At 43.5% G+C, this 19,435-nt stretch overlaps 1 protein-coding gene across 2 annotated transcripts in view; it reads left to right on the top strand.

Moving 5' to 3' along the window:
- The first annotated feature begins 15,939 nt into the window (after positions 1–15,939).
- Positions 15,940–19,435, top strand: part of ess2 (ess-2 splicing factor homolog) — a 61,262-nt gene continuing 57,766 nt past the window's right edge. Inside the window, exon 1 of one of the 2 annotated variants that reach the window (XM_043716171.1) lies at positions 15,940–16,101. In XM_043716171.1, the coding sequence (XP_043572106.1) occupies positions 15,967–16,101 (135 nt within the window). In that variant the 5' untranslated portion in view covers positions 15,940–15,966. The remainder of the gene's footprint in view (positions 16,102–19,435) is intronic. The other variant, XM_043716170.1, reaches the window with a different exon arrangement.

Below are 19,435 nucleotides of genomic sequence, written 5' to 3'. Positions count from 1 at the left end.
AATTGCTAACCACTGAGTGAGAAGGACTCCTTATTTGAGGAAAATGGAAGAAATATCAGGAGTGCTGGTATGGAACTTTGTATCATCAGAATGGAGTCAAAGTGAAGAAAGCTAGGTGAGGTGGAGTTTGGATTAGATTCCCTATAGTGTGGAAACAGGCCCTTCGGCCCAACAAGTCCATACCGACCCTCCGAAGAGCAACCCACCCAGATCCATTCCCCTACATTTACCCCTGACTAATGCACCTAACACTACAGGCAATTTAGCATGACTAATTCACCTAACCTACACATCTTTGGACTGTGGGAAGAAACCGGAGCACCCAGAGGAAATCCACACAGACGCGGGGAGAATGTGCAAACTCCACACAGACAGTTGCCTGAGGTGGGAATTGAACGCAGGTCCCTGGCGCTGTGAGGCAGCAGTGCTAACCACTGAGCCACCGTGCTGCAAATTTCTTACAGGAAAAAGTGCCTGAGTGAGTGTAGTCAGGAAATCTGTAGTGGGAGTCACTTGATTTATAGTAAACACTGGTGGACAATCTATCCATAGATTTGGACAGTGAAGTCAAGAATAGGAAGAGTCAGACAGGGATCATGTGAAATGAGGGAGGAGTGAAAATTGTAAACAAAGTTATTGAGATTTTCCAGTGCAGTGACAGCATAAACCAACAATTATATAGCTGTCAATTTACTAGAATAAAGTAAAACTGGCACACAGTATGTTAGAATGATATAGATACCATCCTTTAACAACATCCTGGCCTAGGCTGATAGGTATCATGTAACAATCATAGCACACAAATATTAGGCAAAATTATCTGCAACAAGAGAGAATCTGGCCAACTCTGCTTTACATTCAATGGCATTATTATCACTGAATTCCCCACAAACATTTGCATTTACCACTAACAAGAAACTAAATCACCATATAAATATTTTGACTACAAGAGCAGTTCAGGACAGGAATTTTGTGGTGGATAATGCACCTCCCATTTCTCTAAAGCCTGTTCACATAGAATCCCTAGTGTGGAAGCAGGTCATTCAGCCCATCGAGTCCCTCTGAAGAACATCCCAGACTCACCCCCCCCCCCACCCCCAACCTCACTCACTGTAATCCTGCATTTCCTATGGCTAATCCACCCAACCTGCACATCCCTGGGTAATTTAGCATAGTCAATATACCTAACCTGCACATCTTTGGACTGTGTGAGGAAACCCACACAGAGACAGTGAGAACATGTAAACTCCATACAGAGTGTGGAATCGAACCCTGGTTCCTAACCACTGAGTCACTGTGCCTCCTATCTACAAGGCACAAGTTAGGAGTGTGATTGAATACTCCCCACTTGCCTAAATTGATGCTGCTCCAAAAACATCAATCATGGCAAAGCAGCCTGCTGGACTGGCATCCCACTCATCATCTTCAACATTCATTCCTTCCACCACCAACTCACATGGCAGCGATAAGTACCACCTACAAGATGCACAACTCACCGAGTCTCTTTGACCACACCTTCTAAACTCATGACCTCTAACATCTAGAACAATAAGGGCAGCAGATGCATGGGAACACTATCACCTGCAAGTTCTGGTTCAAGCCAAACACCATTCTGACTCGGAAATATACCGCTGTTCCTTCACTGTCGCTGGATGAATTGTGAAACTCCCGTCTTAACAGCATTGTGGGTCATTATGAATATGAATTTTGTAAACCATCTTTGAAATTTAAGGGGAAACAGAATAAGAATAGTCAAGATGGCTTTGTGTGTGGAAAATCATGTCTCACGAACTTGATTGCACTTTTTGATGAAGTACCATAGAGGATTGATGAAGGCAGAGAGGTACATGTGATCTATATAGATTTCAGTAAGGTATTCAACAAGGTTCCTCATGGGAGACTGGTTAGCAAAGTTAGATCTCATGGGATACAGGGAGAACTAGTCATTTCTCCCTGTAATGTACTGTATCCAGCTACCTGAAATGTACCTGGATACAGAACTGGCTCGAAGATAGAAGACAGAGGGTGATGTTGGAGGGTTGCTTTTCAGACTGGATGGCTGTGACTAGTAGTGTCTCACAAGGGTCGGTGCTGGGTCCACATTTGCATTTACCACTAACAAGAAGTGGAATCACCATATATGTGGGAAAAAAATCTGTCACCCTGCCAACCCACAATAGGCCCACAAAAGCAAAATTGGCCAAACTGTACCAAAACACCCAGAATGCCTCAGCAGGGACCAAGCAGGCTGACAAGTAAAACTAGACAGCACTTGCAGACAAGGGTATACACTTTAAGCACCCACTAAACAATGACAGAGCACCACAGCTATCCCAAAGCCCGGGGGGGGAGTTTCACAACCCAGCAATACCGAAGCCACACAAAGAACAGGTCAGATAGAGATGCACCAGCAAGAGCACTACTCCCAGGACAAGACAATGGAAGCATCTCACTGCTTCACAGGAGACATGAGCACCTGCGAAGAGGAATGGAAGCTCTGGACCCATCGATACTGTCAGATGTTGCTTTGTGTAGAGAGTTAGGACATTCCTCTGATAACTGTTTTCCAATTAGCATCATTGTACCTAGATTACTCCATTTCCAGATACATTGTATTTTTCCCCATTTCTAATTAGCACTATCGTACAGCATTATTATAAAAACTGGCTTCTTCCTCAGCTCAAGGAAGAGACATTTATGGCTCCTTGGACAGACTGTCTGCACTGTTTCAGCTTAGTCAATTTCTTTTCCAGCGATATCACATGTAATAAACAGCATGTCAATTTCACCCGATCTCGTTTGTATGGTCTCTATTTTATTGGGCAAATTTCTCCGACAATATAAATATTTTGACTACAAGAGCAGTTCAGGATGGGAATTTTGAGGTGGATAATGCACCTCCCATTTCCCTAAAGCCTGTTCACATAGAATCTCTAGTGTGGAAGCTGGTCATTCGACCCATCTCGTCCACCTGGCCCTCTGAAGAACATCCTAGACTCACCAGCCCCTAAACTATCATTTACATAAATGATTTGGGATGTGACCATAGGAGGTATAATTTGTAAGTTTGCAAATTACACCAAAAGTGGAGGTGCAGCGTACAGATTACCTCAGAGTACAATGGATCTTGATCAGATAGGCTAGTGGATTGAGGAGTGGCAAATTGACTTTAGTTTAGATAAATGCGAGGTGCTACATTTTAGAAAGGCAAATCAGGGCAGATCTTATATACTTCATGGTAAGGTCCTGGAGAGTGTTGCCGAACAAAGAGACTTTGGAGAGCAGGTTCATCGTTCCTTGAAAGTGGAGCTGCAGGAAGATAGGATACTGAAGAAGGTGCTTGGTATGCTTTCCTCTATTAGTCAGAGCATTGATTATAGGAGTTGGAAAGTCATCTTGTGGCTGTACGGGACATTGGTTAGGCCACTTTGGAATATTGCATGCAATTCTGGTCTCCTTCTTATCGGAAGGATGTTGTGAAACTTGAAATGGTTCAGAAAAGATTTATAAGGATGTTGCCAGGGCTGGAGGGCTTGAGCTATAGGGAGAGGCTGAATAGGCTGGGGCTGTTTTCCCTGGAGCATCAGAGGCTGAGAGGTGACGTCATAGAGGTTTAGAAAATCATGAGAGGCATGGATTGGATAAATAGACAAAGTCTTTTCCTTAGGGTGACGGAGTTCAGCGAAACAGGTCATAGGTTTAGCCTGAGAGGGGAAAGATATAAAAGAGCCCTAAGGGGCAACGTTTTCACACAGAGGGTGGTGTGTGTATGGAATGAGCTGCCAGAGGAAGTGGTGGAGTCTGGCACATTTACAACATTTAAAAGGCATCTGGATAGGTATATGAATAGGAAGGGTTTAGAGGGATATGGGTCAAGTTCTGGCAAATGGGACTGAATTAGGTTAGGATATCTGGTTGGCATTTCCATGCTGTACATCTCTATAACTTTATGACTTTATCTGCAAAGTGTCTCTTATATAACTCTACCTGGTAACAGGGTAGGCTGCCTGGTTACATTGGGATAGCTCAGTGAAATGGTAGAATTGAAACTGTTCAAAGTAAGGAGTGATGCTTGACCAGTTCTTATGAATGTGGGATGTAAAATATGACTTGTATGAAACTCCTAGTCTAGTTAAAAAGTTATATGGGGAATATCTTTTCTTTAGTTTGTTACTTTCTTACTGAATATCATTGTTGCTTTTTGGTCATTTGTTTCAGTAAAAAAGAATTTATTGATCTCTGACAGCATTGCAACAAGATGTATTTGTATCTTGCAGACTGCAACAGTAGAAGACAGCAACTCACCACCACCTGCTCACAGACAATTGTCGATCAACATTGGGTTTTGCCAGTGACATGAATGAATTGAAAAGGCTGAATATAGACAGGAAATATAAAATTGTTGAAACCTGAGCAGGTTCTGATTGGAACACTTTTTATTTGAAGGAAATGAGTGGAGTTAATGAGTTGAATCTGACAAAGAAATGTGACGGTGAATTAATCTATGGGGCTTCAGTAGACAAGCAGAATAATAGTTTCATTGACAGACATCTTTTATAGAACTAGGAGAAAGTGAGGACTGCAGATGCTGGAGACCAGAGTTGAAAAGTGTGGTGCTGGAAAAGCGCAGCAGGCCAGGCAGCATCCAAGGAGCAGGAGAATTGATGTTTTGGGTATAAGCCCTTCTTCAGGAATAAGGTTCTTTTATAGAATCTCAAATAGTGAGGAGATTGATAAATGTCAGATAAATTTGATTGAGTTTTTTGATGAATTAGAATTATGTTTTATTGTCACATGTGCTCAAATTCAGGAATACATAGGTTGGTGAAAATTGTATAAAGTCACCATTTCCAGGACTATCTTAGATACAAGGTACCTACAAAATCTTGGGTACAGAATAGAAAAATAAAAGAATAAAATTTTGACATTACAGTTCATCTTAGTACAAAGTAGAAAATAGAGAAATAAAGTTAATAGTTCAGCATTTAGTTCTTCAATAGTTCTTCTTTAGCCATGGGCCTGCAGGTGCTGGGCTTTCCCCAAAAGGCCTCGCACTCCCCACAAGGGCTCAATCTCTCCCCCATGCTGGGCACGATGTCCTCTCTCACGTGCAGAGATCAATCTCCTCCATGCTGTCATCTCACCGTTGACTGTCAGCATCCCACCCAGGTTTGCCAGGTTCGCTACCAATTACCTCACCGCCAACAGCTTAACAATGTTATAAAGCTACTGACTGCTGGATTAGATTAGATTAGATTATTTACAGTGTGGAAACAGGCCCTTCGGCCCAACAAGTCCACACCACCCTGCCGAAGCGCAACCCACCCAGACCCATACCCCTACCCCTACATTTACCCCGTCACCTAAGACTACGGGCAATTTAGCATGGCCAATTCACCTGACCTGCACATCTTTGGACTGTGGGAGGAAACCAGAGCACCCGGAGGAAACCCACACAGACACGGGGAGAACATGCAAACTCCACACAGTCAGTCGCCTGAGGCGGGAATTGAACCCGGGTCTCTGGCGCTGTGAGGCAGCAGTGCTAACCACTGTGCCACCGTGCCGCTGGAGTTCTGCCCAGCTCACCAGCCACCTTATCGCCGAGCACTAGAGTTCTGTTCCAGGCCCCAGCTGCTGCCATGCTCCAGACACCTTCATGACTGAGCTGTGCCCAGAAGGTAAGTAAAAAATCTAAGAAAAAGAGAGAATAAATAAGAGAAAGTAAATTGAAAAAGACAAAATAAATGAGAAAATAAGAAAGAAAGCCAAAGAAAATCAGATGCAGTAAACGTAGACTAGCCCCGTGTAATATGGTGTCACATGGCAGGTTGGCTGGCAACTTTGGGATTGATGGGTCCTCGGCAGCATGGATTAGAAGTTGGGTAAAAGATATAAAATAGGTAGAGATAGGCCATTCTCAGATTGGAGGTGATTTGGAAGTGATGTTCCCAAGGGACTGGTGTTAGGGACACTTACTTTGTCTGATTTATATAAACAATTTGGAGATAGGTGTTATGGGTAAAATTGCTAAATTTGCAGATGATAGTAATCTAGGGACAATAGTGAATTGTGAGGATAATGCTAAGCGATTTCAGGGGGACATTGAGAATAGGACTTGACAGCACAGCCTCAGAATGAAGGGACGACCCTTTAGAACTGTGATGAGGAGGAATCTCTTCAACCAGAGGATGGGAACTACAGAAGGCCGTAGTGTATGTCATACAAAGATAGATAGGTTCTTCAATGAGGCAAAAGTGGGTACTGCAGATGCTGGAGATTAGAGTCAGGATTAGAGTAGTGCTGGAAAAGCACATCAGGTCAGGCAACATCCGAGGAAGGTTTGGCCCAAACTTTTGGCCAAAACATCGATTTTCCTGCTCCTTGGATGCTGCCTGACCTGCTGTGCTTTTCCAGCACTACTCTAATCTTGACTGATAGATTGGTTCTTGATCAGTAAGGGAATCAGAGGTTACAGGGAGAAGGTGGGAGAATGGAGTTGAGAAATATGTCAGCCCTGAAGAGCACTGGAATAGATTCAATGGGCCAAATGACCTCATTTTGCTCCTCTATCTTATGGTCTTCTGGACATTCACAAGTTGGCTAAATGGGTTGATGAATTTCAATGCAGAAAAATTTGAGATAATGCATTTTTGTGCAATAAACACTGAATCAATAAAGGCTCAACACAGGGGAGTAATGAAACAGTGGGACCTTGGGGTACATGTCTATGAAGGTGGCCAGGAAGTTGAAACAGTTGTCAAGAAGCTTACAGGATTCATGAATTTACAAATAGTGGTACAAAGTATAAAAGAAAGGAACTGATGCCACACCTCTGAAAATCATTGGTCAGATTACATTGGGAATGTGTGTTCAGTTCTTGGCAGCTTAGGAAGTTTACTGGAATGACACCAGGAATGAAGGATTTTAGATACTGTAGTGATTATAATCCAGATAGACCTCATGGAATATGAGTTCACTGATTGGGGCTGTTAATCTGGTGCAATCAGGGAGCTCTGGCTAACAAACCAGGAGTGTCAGACATGGTGTTCACTCTGAGAGCTGGCTTTGAGGGAGATATTTCACTGGCAACGAGAGAAAAGCACCATCCTGAAGAAATTTGCGTGCAACAGTTGTCTTTGCTTTGGGCTAAACATTTCTGGCATCATGCCATTATTTGGCAAACTTGACCTGTTCAATCCTGCTGTCAAAGATCGGGCCCAATATGTGGAAAGAATGTGATTTTTTTCTGGGCAAATGACATTGGGGCAGATGAAAATCAACAAGTGATTCTCCTAACAGGTAGGGGACCCAAAGCTTTTTTGGTTATTAGAAGCCTAAGATTACCTGAGGCACCAAATACTAAAGCCTTTCAAGAGTTGACGGATTTAGTTAAAGAATATTACGACCCCAAGCTTTCTCTAAATCTTAGTCACTATTGGTTTTACTCAGCAATTCAAGAACCAGGGGAATAAACATTGGGATTTTTGATGGGGTTAAGACAACTGACAAGAGGCATCTGACTTTCGTTTAATGCTTAATGAGATGCTGAAAGACCACTTGGTATGTGAGATTAACGATGTATCCATACAAAAGTGCCTACTAGCTGCAGCTCAACTGGACTTCAAACAGGCACCACGACTGGTTATATTATTGGAAAATGCAGCAAGTGGAGCATATGAGTTGCAGTGTATTCCAATAGAAATGGACACACTCACTGCTCTGATTGAGCTTGGGGGAACACCACTTGAGTGAAGGCAATTGCATAGCCTCACTCAGCACATATCCTGAGCAGAGGGCCTCTATGTCTGCCCACAGCAAAACCCCAAAACATAGCCAAGTCTCTGTCAAAAGGTTAAAATTTACTTCAAGATATGGGCTGGCAAGTAGTTAGTGCCAGTATGTGGATTCAAGACAGCAAAAGAATCCCTTTAGATCTAAATTGATTAAGAGAATTCATAGGCTGGTATCCAGGACAGTTCATACCCTGGAAAGTCCACCTACATCTGGTTTGGAACAGTTAGCAACCAAAATCAGAACCAATCAAAATAAACATGCACGATGGCACAGTGGTTAGCACTGCTGCCTCACAGCACCAGAGACCCAGGTTCAATTCCTGCCTCAGGCAACAGTCTGTGTGGAGTTTGCACATTCTCTCCGTGTCTGCGTGGGTTTCCTCCCACAGTCCAAAAATGTGCAGGTTAGGTGAATTGGCCATACTAAAAATTGCCCGTAGTGTTAGGTGAAGGGGTAAATGCAGGGGAATGGGTCTGGGTGGGTTGCTCTTCGGAGGTCGGTGTAGGCTTGTTGGGCTGAAAGGCCTGTTTCCACACTGTAAGTAATCTAATCTTAACTGGTCATCTGGTAGTATATACTGCCTTGGTAATTTTAGTGATTACAGTCTTTAACAAAATTTGCTCTGGACTTCAATCTTTAAGTTTGCGCAAGACCTTGGCTAGACTGAGAATCTATACTGGGAACTTTTTAAGCCAGTTAAGGGCACAACTTCAGTTCTGGTCTCTTCTGAGAAATAGCTGGTTCAGTTTTTGGTAATTGTAGTAAAAGGCTCAGGCCCAAGCTTGATGGTCAAAATTGGTTGAGAAAAACTCACCTAGATTTGCTACATTTCTCAATTAGAAAATGGCTGCCTGAATGAAGTCCCAATTAAATATCCAAACATTTGTCAAGAAGATCAAGGGGCCATCAAAGGAGCGATGGCCACCTTGCATTTTGACCAGGAAGCAATTGCATGATTTTGCAAGGCCCACTCAGTACCATTTGCCTTATGGCAAAAGCAAAAGCAGAAATCAGGAGGCTGGAAGCAATGGAATCATCAAACCAGTCTATTTTTGGAAAGGGTGGGACTGGTCATATTAATTGTGAAGCCCAACGGCTCAGTTCGCCTTTGTGGGGATTTTAAATAAATGGTAAACAGCTTTTCACAGCTGGATAAATACCCAATCCCTCGCAAAGAGGATTTATATGCAAAGCTGGTATGGGATCTGACCTTCACAGAGTAGGGCATGAGCTATGCTTAATTGCAATTGCGGTTAGTTGAGGATTCCCAGAAGTATGCTACAATTCATTCTCATAAGGGTTTGCAACAATATACACAACTGCCATTTGGGTATTGTCAGCCTGTGCAATGTTTCAGTGAAAGATTGAGATCATTTTATACAGTTTACACCAGCTTGCCATTTATCATTATAACGTGCTAATAATAAGGAAGACGAATAAGGAGCATTTAGAGAACTTGGACATAGTGGGAATATACCTTAGAGGAAAAGTGCATAATCCAAACATCCCAAGTGACCTACTCGGCTACAGTGTCGACAAAACCGGGTTACACCAATTGGAAAATAAAGTGAGGGCGATCAAAGGTGCCCTGGCTCTCATGTCTTTACCGAAGCTTAGGGCGGCATAATGGCTCAGTGGTTAGCACTGCTGCCTCACAATGCCAGGGATCCAGGTTCGATTCCAGCCTTCGGCCACTGGTTTTGTGGAGTTTGCACATTCTCCGTGTCTGTGTAGGTTTCCTCCAGGTGCTCCAGTTTTCTCCCACAATCCAAAGATGTGCAGGTTAGGTGAATTGGCCATGCTAAATTTCCCATAGTGTTCAGGGATGTTTAGATTAGGTGCGTTAGTCAGGGGTAAATATAGTAAGGTAGGGGAATAGGTCTGGGTGGGTTACTCTTCTGAGGGTCAGTGTGGACTTGTTGCGCAAAGGGCCTGTTTCCACATTGTAGGGATGATTCTTAGGTCTTCCCTCGTTCATACATAACCTGGCCTCCATCCTGGCACCTCTGTATCAACTATTAAAAAAAGGGTCAGCCTTGGAAATGGTCATGTAGCCGAGCCATAGCTTTTAGGGAAGTGAAGAAACCACTATCAGCCTACAATGGTGTTGGCATGCTATGATCCAAACGAGATCTCGTATTGACATGCGATGTCTCCCTGTATGGATCAGGGTTGTCTTAGCTCATAGGTGGCCCAATGAAGAGGAATGCCCAATAACATATGCATCCAGGACTTCAGCTAATCCAGAGCGTAAAAAGAGGAGGAAGGTTTGGCGGTCATATGTGGAGTCAGGAACTTCTATCAAAAACTTATGCAGATATTAAAGTTGGAATAATAACTGACCACAAAACTCTGCTGGTTCTGCTTAAAGAGGACAAGATTGTGCCACCCATAGCTTCAGGCTGACTTCAACGGTGGGCTCTAATGCGAACTGTGTATAATTACAATTGGAACACTGTCCATGAGGCCAAGTAGCAAATGTGGATGCAGCGAGCCACCTCCTATTGGCAGATAAACGACCAGCAGTACTGCCACCAGAGAAGTCCATAGTGGACACACTTCCCAATCACGGCTGACCAGATCAGATTTTGGATGCAAAAAGCTCTGGTCCAGGCAAAACTGAATCAGCTGATGGTGATGGGGGAAACCAAAGGGCTGTCACAACCAGAACTGAAACCTTATTAGACCCAGAGAGACCAGATCACAGATGAGGACAGCATATTATTATGCAGACCAAGAGTTATTGTCCCAAGCACAGGTGACCACCAGATACTGGATGAACTCCACCAGGTCATCGAGAGGTTTCCAAAATGAAGATGTTGGTGAGAAGTTATGCCTGGTAGCCAGGATTAGATGCAGATATAACTGTATTGGTGGGCAATGCCTAGAGCACCAGACAGAAAGGACTGCCAGTAGCTCGCCAACATGCGCAGGAATGGCCAGGTAAACCCTAGACTCAGTTACATGTTGACACTGCAGGTCCTTTCGTGGGTTCGATGTTCTTAGTCATTGTGGATCCCCATTCAAAGTTGCTGGACATGGGTAAAGTTCATTTGTCAAACACGGGGATGATGACAGAAAAACTGCAAGCATCCTTTGCAGTGCATGAACTCCTGCAAGTGTTGGTCACAGATAATGCGCTGTCATTTCCCAGCAGAGAGTTTGAGTATTTCCTAAAGTTGATTGACATTTGTGATATAAGAACAACTCCATACTATCCATCATCCAATGATCTGGCAGAAAGAGCATTCCAAACTTTGAAGGTAGCCTTAAAGAAACAGCCTACAGCTTCACTAGATACAAAACTTTCCCAATTCCTATTTGATTATAGGACCATCCCTCATGCAACTACAGAGATAGTCCTGGCAGAGTTGCGAGGGAGAAGACTCTGCACCAAGTTAAATCTGACCTTCCTGGACTTGCATAGCAAGGTGAAACGACATTAGGATGTTTGGTGTAGGAATCACCAAAATGGCCCTGCATGGGTCAGTGACATGATCAATGCGAGGTAAATTCCAGTGACATATAAAGTTCAGGTAGGTGTATGATGGTCCTTAACGAGCAAGTGGACCATATGAAAGCCGCAACTCTCAAACTGTGCAGGATCAAACTGTGTCCGGCTCCTCAACTGTCTTTCCAAGTGTTCTGTAACTTGTGGGTTCTCTCTCTCTCCATCAAGCATTGAAGATACCTTGGAAACTGAGATGGACATGGCGATGTCACCTTCTTGACACATTTACCGCCTGAGAGGAGAATTAATTTCTTCCAAGAAACTACAGGCACAAGAAGCGAACTATTGCACATTACACACTACCCATATCAGAGGCAAAGATGGAGGAACCTGACCTGGTGCTAAAACGACCCAGGTGGAGCTACAAGAAAAGAAACAACCAATTTCCTTGGACTTAGAGAGAGAGAGAGGAGTGTAGTGACTGAAACATTATTAGCTAGGTGGACCTCACAGAATATGAGTTCCATGATTGGGGCTATTAATCTGGTCCAATCAGAGCCCTGGCTGACAGATATAAACAGGAGTGTCCGAGGTTCTGTTCACTCAGAGCTGTAAATAAAGGGCGACTTGGTGATGGGATACTGACCTCTGTGGAGTTATTTCATAGGCCATAGACCAACTGCAAGTAAATGGGATTAATGTACTTTGGTGTTTGTTGTTCAGAATAGACATGGTGGGTCGAAGATTCTGTTTCTTTGCTGTATGACTCTATGTCTGTATACTGTAGTTGGTGACATCCCCTGCATGTGACTTTCCAGGCCTTGAGAGGTGCCTGGGATTTCTCACATGGAACAGAATGTGAATTCCACAGGGTTGAAGCGCTCTGTTCTTCCTACGCTTTCTGGACTAATAATTAGAAATTCATTCACTTCCCACGAGGTATTGCTGTCTCTCACTGCCTCACTCAGGCAATTCCCTGCTTGGTAAAAGACAACAGGATGTTGGTGAGGCCTCTTCTGGATTAGTGTCTGCAGGTCACCCTGTTTTATATATATATATTATTAAACTGAAGAGAGTTCAGTAAAGATGGACCAGGGTGTTGCCGGGAATGGAGGAGTTGAGTTATAAAAATAGACTGGTAGGCTGGGACATTTTCCACTGGAGCACAGGAGTTTGAGGGGTGACCTGTATAAGTTTATAGAACAGTACAGCACAGGAACAGGCTCTTTGGCCCACAATGTTGTGCCAAAAATTATGCCAAGTTAAACTAAACTTCTGCCTGCCAATGGTCGCTATCCCTCCATTCCTTACTTTCTCACACGTTTATCTAAAAACCCCTGAAACACCCCTGTCGTATCTGTCTACCACTACCCCTGGCAACATATTCCAGGCAGCTACCACATTGTGTAAAAAAACTTGCTCCTCACATCTCCTTTGAACTTTTCCCCTCTTATCTTAAAGGCACACCCTCTAGTATTGGACATTTCAATTCTGGGATAAAGATTTTGACCATCAACTCTATCTATACATCTGACAATTTTATAAGCTTCTATCAAGTCTCCCCTCAGCCTCTACTGCCACAGAGAAAGCAACCCTAGTTTTTCTAGCCTCTCCTTACAGCTCATATTGTTTAATCTCTACTCACAATTTTACCCTTGAAGTCCAGGGATTATTCTTGTACTCTAACCAAGGCAAATATATCCTTCCCAAGATGTCCAGATCTGCTCACAGCACACATTGTGTTGTCTAACCTGGGTTTTGGATAACTGCAGCACATCTGCACCCTTGTACTACAGTTGTCTAGATATTCTTGATTTTTGAAGTCTTCAAGAGTTCCTTGATTATTTTTTGTAACTGTTTGTAACACTTTAAAGATGAATGCATCTGAATCCCCCCAAATCTCTTTGAACATCTACTGTATTAACCTTCAGAGCATCGAGGAAGTATTCTGACCTATCCTTTGCCTAAACAAAATACTTAATTTCACACTTGTGTATACTGAAATCCATCTCCCACAGTTTTGTTCATTCACAAAGTCTATCAATTTCTCTTCGTAATTTTATGCTGACATCTACAGTGTCTACAATGCCACCCAACTTTGTGTCATCCACAAATTTGGACATACAGAACATAGAACATTACAGTGCAGTACAGGCCCTTTGACCCTTGATATTGCCTGACCTGTGAAATCATTCTGAAGTCCATCTAATCTACACTATTCCAGTTTCATTCATAGGTTTAATGACTATTAAATGCCCTTAAGGTTGGAGAGTTGCCGGCAGTACATTCCTCGCCCCTACTCTGAGTAAAGAAACTCTCTCTGACATCTGTCCTATATCTATCACCCCTCAATTTAAAGCCATGTCCCCTCATGCTAGCTATCACCATCCAATGAAAAAGGCTCTCACTGTCCACCCTAATTAACCCTCTGATTATCTACATCTCAATTAAGTCACCTCTCAACCTTCTTCTGTCCAAAGAAAACAATCTCAAGTCCCTCAGCCTTTCCCCATAAGACCTTTCCTCCATACTAGGCAACATCCTAGTAAAACTTCTCTGAACCCTTTCCACATTCTTCCTATAATGTGGTGACCAGAACTGTACACAATATTCCAAGTGCGACCGTACCAGAGTTTTGTACAACTGCAACATGACCGCATGGCTCTGAAACTCAATCCCTCTACCAACAAAAGCTAAGACACCACTTGCAACCCTATCAACCTGGGTGGCAACTTTCAGGGATCAATGTATATGGACACTGAGATCTCTCTGACTTTCTATGCCATTATCCAAGTTGTTAATAAATCATATGAATAATTGAGGGCGTAACACAGATACATTGTGTTAGACCATTATCTCTACTTTGTTACCTGCCACTCAATCAATTTCCCATCCATCTCCTCATATGCCCCTAATTTGTGGGCTTTCACATCAGTTAACAGTCTCTAATACAGGTCTTTGTCATGCCTTCTGGAAGTCAATATCAATCACATCCATAGACATTCTCCTGTCCAGTACCTTAGTCAGGGGATGACTGCAGTACTGTTCCCAAATGCATTGGTCCAACCTGGTGGAATGGCTCTATGTAGGGAACTCTGAAAGATTATAAGTTGGTGCCTTACAAATTGTTCCCCTACTTCCTTTCACACCCTCAATAGAAACCATCAGGTCCTGGGGATTTGTCACTTAATTTGTCATTCAATTGAGTTCTTATTACTAATGTTTTACTTGCATTAATTTTATTTAGTCCCTGTCCTAATTCAGTATTAATTTGCTCAAGATATCCAACAAGCTATCCTATTTTTCTGCTGTAAATATTGAGATTTAGTAATTATCCAACAGGTCTGTCATTTTCCAATAGTCATTGGAAAGATGATGTGGAGGTACCAGTGTTGGACTGGGATGGGAAAGATCAGAAGCCACACATCAGGTTATAGTCCAACAGGTTTATTTGAAATCTCAAGCTTGCGGAGCGCTGCTCCTTCGCCGGATGAAGCTGATATCTTCTGATTTTGTCCACCCCAGTCCAACAATGGCAACTCCACATCGTGAGTTCTGACACTGGAAAGACGTTGAGTGTGGGTTTTACACTCACCAGTTGTTGCAACCTTAGTGCTTAAGCTAAAAATATTTGGACAACTAATCAGTTTATAATGTTAAATGGTCGCTTTACAAGTACTTGTAGAGTTGGTAACAAAGTGCGGGAACTGTCAAACTGATGAAAACCCAGTAGATGCAGGAATCTTCATCTAAAAGTTCATTGCCGGGGATTTCCCGATGTGTAAGGCCGAACCCGCCCTCTATAGGTCTCCCACCACCACGTAGACTATAAGACATAGGAGCGGAAGTAATGCCATTCGGCCCATTGAGTCCACTCCGCCATTCAATCATGGCTGATGGGCATTTCAACTCCACTTACCTGCATTCTCCCCGTAGCCCTTAATTCCTTGTGACATCAAGACCATGTCCTCTTCCCGCCCCATGCACCTTGGAAATTCCGCCCACTACCCAGCTCCGTTCACCACGTGGATCACGCCCTCTGTCCGCCCCACCCAGCCTACCTTGGAAACTCCACACTTCGCCGGTCGGCCGGCCCGGCCTACCCTTTACACCCCGCCCTCTGGCCGGGAACCAGACACTCTCCCCGCCCTCCTACAACTCGGCCCTGCCTCCATTCAACTGCCCTATGGGGTTTATCAGTCAGTCCATTCCTGATGAAGGGCTTTTGCCCGAAACGTCGATTTTCCTGCTGCGCTTTTCCAGCACCACTCTAATCTAGGCTCTGGTTTCCAGCATCTGGAGTCATTGTTTTTACCCCGAGTTCTGCTTTCGGGGCGAAGTGCTCACGACTTGCTCCACCCTGAAACTCACCGCCTGCCCAATACCCAAGGCCTCACCTCCAGCTGCATCGACCCGCCTTTTGAGCGATAACCCCCCATCCCCCCATGAAGACTTCCTCCAGGTCGTCTCTAAAGACCCAAGAAAATAAGAAAAGAAAGCTACCGATACTGTAAATCAGATACAAATCCAGGCAGTATTTGTGAAGAGAAATCAAGAGTTAGCCTTTCTGCTCCGGTGACTTTTCCTCGGGACTGTTTTTTTTGTCCGCTGACCGCGGTGACCGCCGGGATGGCTGCACTACAGATCCCATGAGGCTGTTCGCTTCAGCGCAAGCGCAGTTGTGCGCGCATGCGCGGTGCTGAGTTTAGGCCGGAGGGATGGGGAGTGAGGGGAAGGGGAAATGGGTTGAGGCGGCCCAGTGCGGGGCCGTGGAGCGGACGGCCACTGGCACTGAGAATGTCGGGCGCGGACCGAACAGGAAACGGATCTTGGATGAGGAAACGTACATCGGGGTAGGCGACAAGGTTAAAGGTCAAACTCGGGGGGGTGTCCATCCCCCCCCCCCACCCCCACACCCACATCTCACCGCGCTCATCTTTTTTTCTTCTTGATGTCGTCTGTATTATCTTTCAGCGGCGAAATGTTTCCCCCTTCCAGTGACTTTCCCCCGATATCCTGGGGATTACTATCATACAGAGTCAGACCCCGCTCTGCTGTTTTATAGATTCACGATTGGCTTCAACACCGTCCACTCGCCAGATTCTTGATTCCTTGAGACACCAATACCTTTTTATCTTGGCTTTAAATAAATAATGGAATATGCACAATATTTATTTCCTTAAATAAATAATGGAATGCAGTAGAGAATTCCAAACAATTTCATCTGTCCGAGTTAAGAAATGTCTCGTCATTTCAGTCCTAAATGATCGGCTTCTGAAACAGTGTACCTTTTTCCCTCGAACCTCTGTCCAGATCTATAACTGTGTGTCTCTGCTGACAAGCCCCGTGAGAAAGTTGAGAGGCAAACCTATTGATACATACGAGGTTCTATAAAATTTGACAGGGAGCATGGAAAACCAAGAGAGTGGGAGTTCTGTTTTTTTTAAAAAAAGCATTTCACTCGGTCTCTCATCACACGTCAGTCCTGTCGTCCCAATCAAGTGAATCTTCTCTGTGCTACTTCTGATACAATTACATCCTTTCTGAAATATGGTAGCCAAAGCTGCTCACAATGTTCCCAGTGTGGTCTTAGCCAAGCATTCTGTAACTGGAACAAAATATCTTTATTCTTGTACTCCAGTCCCCAGCAATAAAGCCCAAAATGCTATTTGTCTTCTAATTGCTTGCTGAACTTGCTTACTACTATTGTATTCCTTGTACGAGTAATCTTCTAAGATTGGTACTTAGAAATTTGTTACGATATAAAGAGCTGTGGGAGAAAAAGACATTGAAGTAAATGATCAGCCGTGATTGCATTAAAGAGGGTAACTAGGGAAAGGATAGGTCCACTCGAGGACAAAGGAAGGAAGGAATATAGGCATGGAACCAGAGGGATCGGGTGAATTTCCTTAGAGTTCTGAATGTCAGTATCCACTAAGGAAAAGGATGGTTTATGGTAAGATTAGGGAGAGGTATGTTGATGTTCTGGAGCATGTAAGTTTTAAGAAGGAAGAGGTGTTGGGTGTCTTGAAAAATGTTAAAGTAGATAAGACCCCAGGGCCTAATGGGATTTATCTCAGGATACTGAGGGAGGCAAGATAGGAGATTACCGGGGCCTTGACCTTTGTTGTCTTTTAAGCCACAGGCAAGGTACCAGAAGACTGGCGAATAGCCAATTTTGTTCCTTTGTTTATGAAGGTCAACAGGGATAATCCAGGAAATTATAGGCCTGTGAGCCTTGCATAAGAGGTAGAGAAATTACTGGAGAAGATTCTTAGGGACAGGATTCACTGGCACGTAGCAAGGAATGGACTGATTAGATAGTCAGCACTGCTTTGTGCAGGGTAGATTTTATCTCATAAATGTTTTCGATGACCAATTTTTGTTTTCAGAAAATAGTGAATCTACTCTAACTGTGACCTCCAGGACTGATGAGTAGTGTTCCATGAGGATCAGTGCTGAGACAGCTGTTGTTTGTAATTTATATGAATGACTTAGATGAAAATGTCGGTGATCTAATTAGTAAGTTTGCAGGTAACACAAAAATTGGTGGTGTTTTGGATAATGAGGAAGGTTGTTGAAAAATACAGCAGAATTTAGCTAGTTTAGTGGAGGAATGGTTGTTGGAGTTTAATCCAGGCAAGAGTGAGGTGATGCATTTTGGGAGATAAAATGCGGAAGGAAAGCGTATACTTTGTGGCAGGACCCTTAGGAGCATTGATGTACAGACAAATCTTGAGATGCAAGTCTGTACCTCCTTGAAAGTAGCAAGAAGAGTGGATATGGTGGTAAAGAAGGTGTAAGGCATGCTTGCCTTAATCAGTTTGGGCACTGAGTGCAAAAGTTGGCAAGTCACATTGCAGCTGTATAAAACTTTAGTTAGATCACTTTTTGGGTATTGTTTGCAGCTCTGGATGCCACACTATAGGAAGGATGTGGAGGCTTTGGAGAGGGTACAAAAGAGGTTGGATAAGAGGGTGCAGAATGGATGTAAAACCAGGATGTGGCCTGAATTAGAGTGGAGACTTTGGAAACGGTGCAAAAGAAGGATGCAAAACTAGAACATTGCCCGAATTGGAGTGTATTACCTATCAGGAGAGGCTGGACAAAATTGGATTGTTTGACCAGTAGGTTGGAGACTGAGAGGTAACCTGATAGAAGTACATAAAATTATGAGGGTGGATATTCAGAGTCTCTTTCCCATGGTGGAAATGCTAAATAATGGGGATATAGGTTTATGGTGAGAGGAGGAAAGTTTTATTTTACAGATGTTAGTAGGAGTCTGAAAAGTATTGCTGGGGGAGATGATATAATAGCAACATTCAAGAAGCATTTAGAAATTTAGGGGCGAATAGAGGAGTATGGACCATCTGTGGCCAGGTCGGATTAGTTTAAAATGGCTTTTATGATTGGCACAGACATTGTGGTCTGAACGCCCTGTTCTTGTGCTGTGCTATATTCTAAATGGTGGAACAGGCTCAATGGGCACACTGGCTAATGATTGTTGAGTCCCCTGGACTTGATAGATTGCATCCTAGGGTATTAAAGGAAATAGCTACAGAGACAGTGGGTGCACTGGTAGTGATCTTCCTAGAATCCTTTGTTTCTGGGAAAGTCCCAGAGGACTGAAAAACTGCAAACAGAACATTCTTCACCAAAAAGGATTGGTTAGCTGAGTTGGCTGGATGGCTTGTTCACATTGGGGAATATTACCAACAGCATGCTGGTCGTCAGGCTGAACTACTAGCTAGCTTAACATCTATCATTGGGGAAATGTTCATCAGTTACAATGACGTAATAGCAGAGCATTTAGAAGTACATAATATATTCAAGCAGGGAAAAAAATGGCTTCATTAAGGGGAAATCTTGCATTACAAATTTATTAGTATTCTTCAAAAAGGTAACAAGTAGCAGGGACCCAGTAAATGAAATTTATTTGGATTTCTTAAAGGCATTTGATAAGATGTGTTGTAGTTGTATGTTAGGATGGATACAAGAATGTCTTGAAACGGTTAAAAGTGGATAAATCCCCAGGACCTGATCAGGTGTATCCGAGAACTCTGTGGGAAGCTAGAGAAGTGATTGCTGGGCCTCTTGCTGAGATATTTGTATCATCGATAGTCACAGGTGGGTTGCCGGAAGACTGGAGGTTGGCAAACGTGGTGCCACTGTTTAAGAAGAGTGGTA

Source organism: Chiloscyllium plagiosum, chromosome 25 (genome assembly GCF_004010195.1).
Source record: "Chiloscyllium plagiosum isolate BGI_BamShark_2017 chromosome 25, ASM401019v2, whole genome shotgun sequence".
NCBI classification, from domain to species: domain Eukaryota; kingdom Metazoa; phylum Chordata; class Chondrichthyes; order Orectolobiformes; family Hemiscylliidae; genus Chiloscyllium; species Chiloscyllium plagiosum.
The sequence above is the reverse complement of the archived record's forward strand: the minus strand, read 5'-3'. Positions and strand labels throughout refer to the sequence as shown.